At 36.1% G+C, this 12,133-nt stretch overlaps 1 protein-coding gene across 1 annotated transcript in view; it reads right to left on the reverse strand.

The window, feature by feature from the left end:
- kif6 (kinesin family member 6) overlaps positions 1-12,133 on the reverse strand; it is a 677,660-nt gene that overhangs the window by 370,883 nt on the left and 294,644 nt on the right. Inside the window, exon 11 of the mRNA XM_065274836.2 lies at positions 3,852-3,957. Coding sequence (XP_065130908.2) covers positions 3,852-3,957 — 106 coding nt within the window. The remainder of the gene's footprint in view (positions 1-3,851; positions 3,958-12,133) is intronic.

Consider the following 12,133-nt stretch of genomic DNA (forward strand, 5'->3'; position numbering starts at 1 on the left):
GCTCACATTTTAAATCGAGTTGTTTTATCTTAGTCCTCTGGTGAAATATGATCGCTGATTAATTAAATAAATACGTTTAATGCAGAGTCGCCATCTAATTTAACAGTTTATACGTTTAATGCAAGCAACCGCATGCACCTCGTTAACTGAACTGAACTGAACAAGTTTCAAATAGCACCGTGACGTATTTCTATGACAACAACCAATCAGGTTTAGTCACGTGTGTCACGTGTGTTGTTTGAAAATAAACACTAGCAAACGTAAGATTTTAAGCAAATCTTTGAAAAAATAGTTTATTATGCAATCGGAATGATATAATGTTGAAATGCTTGAGTAAAGTTCAATGTTAGCTTATTACAATTAATGAATCATGTTTTGGAAAAAGTATGTTTTGTTTTATCCAAATATACTAAAACTTCACTAGAAGTACATTTGTGTTTTGCATATTTCTTAAAAGTGTAATTATGCATATATTTATTACCAGCATACTTCTAGTACACTTAATATAAATACATTAAAAATATTCTTAAGTTTAGCATATTTCTTAAAAATGTAATAAAAGCATATATTTATTACCAATGTACTTCTAGTACACTTAATACAAATACATTAAAAATATTCTTAAGTTTAGCATATTTCTTTAAAATGTAATTAAGTATATATTTATTACCAATGTACTTCTAGTACACTTAATATAAATACATTAAAAATATTCTTAAGTTTAGCATATTTCTTAAAAATGTAATTAAGTATATATTTATTACCAGTATACTTCAAGTATACTTTTAAAAAATACGTTTAAATGCAATTTAACGTATTTTTAATACACTTCAAATAAGTATGTTGGAAATACAAATGTATTATAAACATACTATCTGTATTTTAAGTATATTTTTAATACATTAAATACTATGTCTTTTTGACCTGGGCTGGCGCTGGCTCTGGTTTAAACGCTGTTATTTTTTAAAGAATAATGTTTAAACTTTATTGGTGGTTGTTGAGAATAATTCCTCTTTCCATATGTAAAGCATTTTAATGCAATATAAATGTACATATCTGTTTGATTTTGATTTTTCTCAAAAGTGACAGCCCTAATATATATTATATATATATATATATATATATATATATATATATATATATATATATATATATTAGGGCTGTCACTTTTGAGAAAAATCAAAATCAAACGGATTTCGAATATCATGCAATGTATCCAAATATATTCGAATATCTAGCACCCCCCCCCCCCCGTGCGCTTAAAAACCCCACCATAATGGAGATTCAATCACAAAATTATTAACAGTGACAGTCAGAACAGCTACAAACAATAACATGACAACTTAAATAGCAGCAGGAGTATATAGGCAGACCCAAACGGAATTCGCGCCCGCAGATTTCGGCAGAAAACTCAGCGGAATTCGACGGATTTAATGCCCGTCATTGACAAGCACACATATCCTGCGCTTGAGCGTGTTTGTGAGAAGTAATCTCATTGACAACAAGCACACATACAGCCTATAACCCGTGCGTTTGTGAGGCGTCATTGACAAGTGCATTATCTCTGCGCGTGCTGTTTGCTTGACCGTTTTTAATGATAGAGAGCACAAACCCTTTGATACTTGAGATGAAATTAAATTTATAGATGAGTTAAGCAGATCTCACTTCCCAGCAAACACAAAATGTTTTTACAACGTTTCACAACGTTGTATTTTGGTTGTAATTAGGTAATGTTGCAGCACAACGTTTTAAAAACGTTTTAAAAACGTCACCCTAAATTTAAAAAAAACAATTTAACCAAAAAAAGATGTTTTTAATACGTTGTAAAGACACCTAATAAGTACGTTTTTTTTTAGGTAGTAAAAAAACGTAAATATCACGTCTGTTTACTACAAAAACAAAACCAGACCAAAATGAACCATTTTTGAGACGTTTTATTTAGGCGTTAAAATAACGTAATTATAACGTTGGAAAAAAACGTAAATATCACGTCCGTTTACTACGAAAATAAAACCAGACCAAAATAAACCATTTGTAGGACGTTTTATTTAGGTGTTAAAATAACGTAATCATTACGTTGGAATAAAACGTAAATATCACGTCCGTTTACAACGAAAATAAAACCAGACCAAAATAAACCATTTGTGAGACGTTTTATTCATGACGATTTATGGTGATTTTATTTCTGTTACACCATTGCCTACAATGACGCTGATGCGGGATTCCCCTGTTTTAAGATGGCGGCTCTGTTTGACGGATTCGGTACAATGAACTGCCGTAGCCAAGGCGACATCTAGTGTACATATCCAGTCCCTAAATTGGTCTCTGTTCTTGTATGTTTTTAGGCTGACCAGAGGGAAGAAGCGGAGAGGGAATTCAAAAAGACCACCATGGAATTTTTTGTGATCCTTGAAAGTGATGCTCTTAATCCTGCACTGGACATTTCCATTTTCATTGACGGTGTGGAGTAATAAATGAGTTGCCCTCTTTTGCATGTGCATGTTTGGACTCAGTTGAACTGAACTTAAAATATCCTGATGGACTCAAATATACCTTTTAAAGCCTTTCAAAAAAAATGTCATGGACGTAGACAGTAAGCAGATGAGCCGAAGGGTGCAGAACCCCTCTTCAAAACTGCAGGAGTACATTTTTTCCTTTGACCCAGCTACTGAAGGTAAATTTTTTGAGCCTTTTATACAACATTAACTGTAATACTGTTTACTAAACCTGATTTGTTTTATCTTGATTAAGTTTTATGGTTTATCTATCAACCATAACTGATTCTTATTTAGAATTTACATTTTATCCAGTGTGTCTACAAATACTAAAAACTGTTATACATTATGTGTTTTTATAACAATACTATACACATTGTTGAAGTGTTTTATGACAAATTGTCATGATTATAATGTGTTTACATTGTTAGACAGTGTGTATTTGTACAAAAATGTGTATTATGACAAAATAAATTGTCAAAAGTTTGATGCTTGAAGTCATTCATCTTAGACAGATGGTAAAATTACACATTTTGAAAGTAAATAATTTTTTTATATTAAATTAATATTTTAAATTGTATTTGGTTGGATATTTGGTTAGATGTAAAGTAAAACTTTTGCGTCAACTTGTTAAAACTAATTACTTTACTTTTTATCAACCTAAAATTTTTACTTTGAACAGAATGAACTATCCATTACATTTTGAAAGTAAATAATTTTTTTTTTAATATTAAATTAATATTTTAAATTGTATTTGGTTGGATATTTGGTTAGATGTAAATTAAAACTTTTGCGTCAACTTGTTACAACTAATTACTTTACTTTTTATCAACCTAAAATTTTTACTTTGAACAGAATAAACTATCCATTACTTAGCCAAAGCAAAAAGTATCTTTGAATCAAATACATTTTTTAAGTTTAATGAAATGTCAAAATATACTTTGTCTTAATGCATTAACCTAATTATTTTACTTTACATCTAACCAAATATCCAACCAAATACAAAGTAAAATAATTACGTTAATGCATTAAGACAAAGTATATTTTGACATTTCATTAACTTAAAAAATGTATTTGATTCAAAGATACTTTTTGCTTTGGCCAAGTAATGGATAGTTTATTCTGTTCAAAGTAAAAATTTTAGGTTGATAAAAAGTAAAGTAATTAGTTGTAACAAGTTGACGCAAAAGTTTTACTTTGATCCAATGAAACACTTTTTTCAGTGAGACAGTTTCAAGTAATATTGCAAAAATGTATAAAACAAACATCCTCTTTTGCACCTTTAATGGAACTGATGATGTTAGAGAACAAGAGAGAAAACACCAAAAACAAAGGATATTCAGCAAGAATAGGTACCTTTAGCAAAGAAAAACAGAAGTGAATTTTCCTCATATCAGGTCCTAGGTTTAATGTTGCCTCAGAGTCAGGGTCTTCCAGGAACATCTTAACACTCTGCTCCAGGCTACAATAAACAATAGAAACCACATAAGATTAAACTGCACTTAGTAAACAAATAAAAAGGCAGTGGTTCTTCAATAAGGTACAAGAGGCTGTGCTTTACCGTGTATATGTAATAGCTGAAGTGCGTTGTTAGGCACGACACAAAGCGGAGTGCCTGCAACTAGGGATGCTCATATCAGTTAATTTTCCCGACCGACCACCGTAGCTTCTAAACCGAACATTAACCGTTAACTTATAAGATTTTAATATGAAATTGTCATTGAGTAAAAAAACAGTTAACGGTTGTCTGTGAACTAGTAAAACAAAACATTTAATTTGAACGTGCAAACAGCAGCGACAGATCAACAACAGAACCAGGATTTATACATTATCAGATATTCACGCAACATTACCTTATTAAAAAGCACGCGATCGGTCCAGAGGATTAATATTCAAAGGGCAGATTGTCTCCGTTTCATCTACCACATTGGTCATTTCTAAAGCAGAACGCTTTTCAGAAAGTTTTGGTTTTGCGTCGTCTTTCTCCGTTTGTGCAAAAAGAGAGATGTTTATGGTTAGGGTCAGAGGCCATCAGCGAACGTCTGTCCGGATGTGCCCGAGAAGGACCGCGTCATCTTGCGCGGACACGCACACGTCTCCGTTCAGCTTCCAAACACGCATACAAATGATTTCTCATACAAATGATTTCTTTATCAGACCGTCAGGGCAGCAATCATTTGTGTCATTTACAGGACATTCACAAATTAAAGATAGAAAAGTGGCGAAATGTCTGTCGGCTCATGACGACACGCACCATGTATTAACAAATATTTTTTATTTTAACTGATAATGTTTATCGGTCATAAATTCTTACCTTCGGTTAATGGTTAAACGGTCAATGTGAACATCCCTACCTGCAACCCACTCAGCCATTACATATTTATGATACAGCACTTGCCTTGAGTACCTTATTGCTTTTTACCACACAATATTAAAGTAAAAAAATGATTAGTGCAATTTTAAAGGCTCTCTAAGCGAATAATGTGCAACGTCACTTCCTGTTGATGTTTGAACTGTTTTCAAACAAACAGAGTGTAGCTAACGCCTCCCCCTCCCTCTCCCGTCCGTGCTTTCATGAACGCGCCCAACCCCCACCCCCAAATCCTTCTTGTCGTTTATTGGCTGGAACACTTTGTTATGTTTTGTTGTGCTAGGTTTGGCCCCTATGTTGATATTGCCGTTTGTCGAGCCTGAGCTGTCTACAGAGATCGCGTTTTTTTACAGTTTGATCAGCGGACAGGCAGCACGCAGATAGTGAGGAGATGTTTGCTGTATGTAACAAAAAATGTTTTATGGTCTAAAACGCGTCAATTCGCTTAGAGCGCCTTTAATGAAGTTAAATCAATAAAAGCATTCCTTCTGCTAGAATTTTTTTTCCTGACCGTGAACAACAACGTTCCAATGTGTAATATGCATGAAAGCTGAAATGAAAACAATACACCATTCTCAAACTGATACGTGTGGTTGCTAAGGGTGTTGCTAAGGGCGCAGTGATAAATAGAACCATTGGGTGAAGTGGTCATGTTTTATAATGACTAAAGCACAGCTATTGACCATCAGAATCAATGATTTGAACTAACCGTTTTATAAGTAGTACCAAAACATTGCTGGTCTAGAATAAAGAACCGATTGAGTCCAGGGGCGGGGTTACTGTGACACGATACTAGGAGCAGGGGCGGAGTGGGACCAAAAAATCTACATTTAAATTTCGTATGCCACCGGCCCTCCGTGGTAAAAAAAAAGGTATTGTATTTGTAGTAAAACTAGGGTATACAAATCGTAATCAATCTGCAAAAAAAAACATTTTGATAATAATAAAATCATTAAATCATGGATAATTTTCCTAAATGAGTAACTATGCAAAATGATACCTGTTTGAAAGACGGAGTTGCACACCTGTCAATCAGCTATTACATAACAGAGCCAGGGCAGAGATGAACATGCTCATAAATGGGAGTAATATGAAATATTTGTGCATCTTTGAATAACTGTAAGAATTTTTCCTTTAAATATCATTTTTGTCATATAAAGATAGATAATAATGTTTTTCCACTGTTATTGCTAATTTATTTTAACGTGTTTGGCGCATTTACCTCAGAGTTTATTTCAGTTATTTTGTTGTTTTTCCGGTAATAATAATAATACAATTTACATGCCAATCCTGCTTCCTTTTTATTCATTTCATTATGCTGTTATTTTAAGTTATGTGGATATTTATTGCCATATAAGACGTTCATTGCCGTTATATACTCTCGACTAATATTCAAATCATATGCGGAATAATGTGTACATATTGGAATAACTGTAAGAATACAGTTTGAAAATAATTTTTGTCAAAGTTTTGAGAAATAATAATGTTGTGAGGATATTTATTGCCATATTGCAGTTGAATACTCTCATTTATAATATGAAAATCACATAGTAGGAAATATATAATGTGATACTGCAAAGTTACCCTACTTATTTTTATTTATTATATAGCCATATGGAGACAAACCTTTGCAAATGTGCTGATTTGATCCATTCATGTACTGACCACCAAGCTAGAGATTTTAAACATCCTTAATCCACACTTACTATCAAATAGTCTTATCTGCTTGATGGATCAATCCGACCATTCGTCGGCGCGGCTTTTTACATCAAAGGCCGACAGGCTATGCCATTTGGGGAGGGGCCGTTCAATGATCCCCCTATATTTTAAAAAATCCTAAACATGGTTGGACCTGCCGAACAGATTGAGCACTTTTATGTTTAGCAAAGAGGCTGCACAGTTTGACCAGCGGGAAGCGGCCGCACATCACGTCGCCAGACGGGGTTGCTATTTAACTCACAATGTATAACTATTATCAGACCCACCCTCGCAGCCTCAAAACACTACCGGCCCACTGGGAAATGTCCCGACTCTCCCGATGGCCACTCCGCCACTGACTAGGAGTGTCCTAAGGCTAATGTTGTTCCGTCTAAATGATAAAATATGTTTTATACTTTTCATTAGTGGCGGCAGGTGCTAAAAAAAAATGTGTGTGGGGGGGCATACAAACTTGAAATTAAAGTTTTACTGTAGTAATGCAGGTCTGTAAATAGCCGTTTATCAGGTGATGAATATCATTCCTGCTTAGCTAAAAATGCTGAAAATGTTACTGTTAAAATCAACTAAATCATGAAATAAATGTTCTATGAATGTGTAAATCTGAGTATAATGTGGGTTTATTATCAGTAATGAACTAATCATGGTAATCATTCACACGCCAGAGTTTGAGTTAGACTATTTCATTTGAAAATCCTGACATAGTAAATTATATGTAATTTCATGTTTTAATGATAATTAACGTTCATTGTTTTCGTTCACCTGTTCATTTCTAATCATGAACTTACAAGACGAGCATTCAAGTTCAAATGTGTTTCAATTCAATTCAATTCAATTTTATTTATATAGCGCTTTTCACAATTGTTAATTGATGCAAAGCAACTTTACATGAGTAGATGTAGGGGAGAACACAGAAAATCTATAGATAATATAAGAAGTAGAATATAGCGGCTAAGGTTAAACCGTACAAGCGAGCGTATTAATAATGTAACGTATACAGTAAAGTGCTAAGTTAAGCCAAAGTTGGCTGACCCTTCCGGGGACTAAAACATTTTTTTTTATTTCTAAAGAGATCAGATGAACAGAGACCATACATCACTTTACATGTTTATCACATGAAGCAGATTAATGAATAACACACACACACACACACACACACACACACACACACCCACACAGACACAAGCGCACACACACATAGCCTAAACACATGTCTGATTAGAAACTAAAATAACTAAAGTTTTATTCGTGACACGGAGCTATTCATGTGACATCAGATATAAGTTTACTCAGACACGTCTAAATGTTTAATTCTTGATTGTCTATAAGAAACTTTTGATTGTAAAAACAAAAGTTTAGATCGAATAGTATTAGTCATAAACACACATGGGGCGCTTCATCTTAAAAACATGACATGTTTAAATCAGAGGCGTTCTAAATCTAAAATGCGGACAGAATTACATTTGTTGTATAATACACACTTGGAGGTTAGGAGCCACAATGAATACAAACTAGAAAATGGGATAAAAATGTCTTAAAACTTTAAAAAGTTTATTTTTAAAACCACAGATATGCGAGTGCATGTGCTTTATTGCACTAAGCAATAACATGTTTTAATCATGATCTTGTGAGGATGGCATAATGATACGCCTAAAATAAACCTTTATTTTGCCAGAGCGGTCAGAATTAAATTTATTGTGTAATAAATAGTGTTGCTTTCGTCAACGAAAAGTATGACAAAATATCCTCGTCAACGAACCTTTATCACGTGACGAAAACGAGACGAGACGCAACGTAAATGCTGGTCATGTGACGAAAACTATAATAAAATGTATAATACAATATTCTTGACGAATAAAAACAAGACTAAAAGTGGTTTACTAAATAAAAACTATGCTAAAATGTGTCTTCATTTTCGTTGACCAAAACGAAACGAGACGAAATGTTATAACGTTATTTCGTCTAGCCTTCTCCTGGCACCCCGCCACCTGACTGCAAATTATCATGTGTGTTCAATGGCGCTCTGCAAATCGATCCGCAAAAATACGTAAACGTACCGTGAGAGCGATTAGAAAGCATGCAGAGCAGTCTGTTCTCGCGATGTTCTTTGCGCAGTAACACGCGACACGTCACGTTTGATGGCCAGCTGCGCCCGCGAATACACCGCCGCATCAAGTCTTCAAATGGAAACGAAAAGTCCAAAATGAAACCCGTGCATCGTTTTCAGGTGAGTTCACAAGCCTGTTAATATGTATAGCGTTGACTGCTGGCACCGCGAACTCATCTGTGTGATTTAAATAATATAACAATGTACCAGTTTGCATCTTGAATCGTTTAAATGACATGTGCTGCGTTGTGTTGTGAAGCATGGTAAATATATATATGCTAAAGACGTTGTTTTATAACTTATATGCTAACAACAAGGGTCTGTGTCCTTATTTATTATTTGAATTAACTAAACTTGCTTAACTGAATGCTTGAGTGTTAAATCAATCAAACAGCTGTATTATTAAGAACATAACCATACATACAAACTTTTGCTTTTGTTAATAGACATCTGATGTTTCTTAAAGCTGGCTTTTAATTTACTTACAAGAAAGATATTTAGTAATTCTCCAAAATTGCTTGGATTTATACTGACACGTAAAATTAGCTTTGTCAAATTATAGTGCCATTAGCTACACAAATACAGATATACTATATTGCATATTTGTATAATTGTAGTTTGTGTTGCTGTCAAAATACAATTATAAATGATAACAATAGCATTTTAATAAAGTGCTATAGCATTTTAATAAGGTGCTATTCTCACACATAGCCTACTATAGTTGTGATTTTGTTGTTGTTTTTTAACTAAAGGTGGCACCACCGTAAAAGTCAGCTTATGGCACCCATCTGACCAGCAGTGGCCCTGTGTGTGTGTTTCTGCTTAGACTACTCTGTTTTGATTATGTAGACTTTAATGTAGACTCAACGTGCTGATTGACACGTCGTAAAACACACGCAGCTCCGGACAGCCGCTAAAAACCATAAAATACGTCACTCAAAACTGTCCAACGTGTACAGCTGCTCGGATACTACCTGTCAAATGTGATTGACAGGGTCATAAATCACATTTTGACAGCAAGCGCCTTCTACCACTACTCATGTTTTAATCATGATCTTTGTGAGGATGGCATAATGGCTTGCATCCGCGTATGTTCTCTACTCTAAGTTTTAATGGCGTGAACAATAGAATGCAGTGCTTGAAAAGATTCACGGATCTTGTGAAGTGATTCAACTTTTATTTAGTTTAAAATAAATAGACTTTAGTCTAAAGAATCTAGTATTGGCGGTCCCCGGAGGATGTGGCATAGTTCATTGCTTAAACTATACACGTACTGAATATTTCATTAAATAAATTTGTGATGTTACAAGCAAAAGTTTTATTTTTGTCAGAGTGGACAGTATAACATTTTACCACCACAGTTTTAGAAGTCTTTAACTTACTAGTTTACAATCCACCCCCGCTGTGAGATGCACAGGGGGATGACTGAATTCTCTCACACACACAGACACACAAACGGTCATAAGAGCAGCATCTGAAAGTTTGTGTCTGATCAGAAACTATAGCCTATAGTTCAATAGATAATATTAGATTTAGGTTTAATCAGATACATCTAAAATATTTGAATCTTGATTGTTGACTATAAAGAAAACTTTTGATGTTATGAACAAAATTTTGATTCAACAGTATTTGCCATAAATACGCGTGTCCGCTTCACCTAAAATCTAAAAAAACCTTTATTTTGCCAGAGCAGACTAAATTAGATTCGTTGTATAATAAACACATATTCACAGATGGTTTTAAGGAGACATTAATTAAAAACAAACCCAGAAGATGAGATAAAAATGTCTTTAAAACTTTCAAAGGTTATTTTAAAACGGCAGATATGAACGCGCACCCAGTTCGTTCTCTGGCCCCGCCGGTGAGCGAGCTTTAATGCGTGAACATATAGAGCGGGTCGTGAAAAGACTCACGGAAACTGGACAGCCAAAACAACAAACTTTTTTCACATCAATAAAAATGACAAACATTGTACATCTGGTCGGGTACTACCTGTCAAATGTGATTGACAGGGTCATAAATCATATTTTGACAGATACAGGGTTACTATAACTACTTTGAGGAGACTGGCTGACTGTTCTTAACCAACCATCATTCGCACGCAAAAACTTTAAATGTACCAAATTTATTTATTATGTTGTTAGTATAGCACAGTTCTGTTAGTGGAACATTTATTCATATTTTTGTGTTTTCTCACAGGTAAGTACAAACGCGTCACGAGCAGTTTTCGATCTTTACCATTGAGGAGACTGACTGACTATCATCTCCCAACCCTCAGCATCTGCTTCAGGGTCTGATTGAATCGTTCCACCAAGCCGTTGTTCTGGGGATGGTAGACGATCGTCATTATCTGTTTCACCTGCAGCAGCCTACAGAGGTCAGCCATTAGCCGGGACATAAAGGGGGTACCTTGATTGATCAGGATCTTCGTTGGGATGCAGACTCAGCTGGAGAGCAGGAAGAGCTCCTGGGCGATGGCTTTGGCAGTGGCTTTTCGGAGTGACATGGCCCTGGATACCGGATGGCATAGTCAACAATCACCAGGATGTGTTTGTGTCCCTGTGCACACTAAGGCAGCGGCCCCACAAGGTCCATCCCGATGCCCTCGAAGGGCACCTCAATTATGGGCAGAGGAATCAGCAAAACTTGTCACCTGACAAGTGAACCACTTTACTTCAGCCTCCAGGCCTGGCCAGTGGAAGCGGTCGCGGATCCGTTGATTTGTGTTAGCAGCCCCCAGATGTCCTGCCATGTGTGGGAATGTGCCAGTTCTAACACGGTCTCTGTCTCTGTGCGCGGCATGACTAACAACAATTTATTATCCCCCCTTCGCTGAGCGACACAAGAGCAGGCCATTCTGGACAATGAAGTGTGGGAGAGGATGGGGACAAGGCTGGGCTTCCTGGCCCTCGATGATGCGGACCTGGGTCCAACAGTGCTTCAGCATTTTATCCCCGTACTGTTCCTTGGCGAATGAGCCCCCTCCCGTCACCTGTTGGAACACATTATAAAAAGGGTTAGGATTTTGGGAGGGTGACTCCCCATCTATCCAGCTGTCCGAGGCCAGAAGGTCTGGGTGCAGGCAAGGTCTCCAAGTCAGCCTCCATCTTCGGTGACTCCCTCTAGGGCTGGCAGACGGCATTGCAGCGGCAAGCAGACAGTAAACCCCGGGCCAGTCTCTCCCGAGAAGCACAGGAACCAGAAGATCCTTCATCACTCCTACTTCCACTGGCCAGGCGTCAGGGCTGGCCGAAATTATCACTGTGCAAGCTGGTTCTTGTCGTGTTATAGAAAGGAAGGCTTTAGACTCTGCATGTGGAGATAGAATGTTTGACTGGACCAGGCTTACCGCACTGCCAGAATCCAGGAGGGCCCGAAACAGCTTCCTGTTGATTTTGATGTCAGCTTCTGGAGCTCCAACCGGCAGATTGCTGTGAACAATCC

This window comes from Paramisgurnus dabryanus, chromosome 17 (assembly GCF_030506205.2).
Source record: "Paramisgurnus dabryanus chromosome 17, PD_genome_1.1, whole genome shotgun sequence".
Taxonomy (NCBI): Eukaryota; Metazoa; Chordata; class Actinopteri; order Cypriniformes; family Cobitidae; genus Paramisgurnus; species Paramisgurnus dabryanus.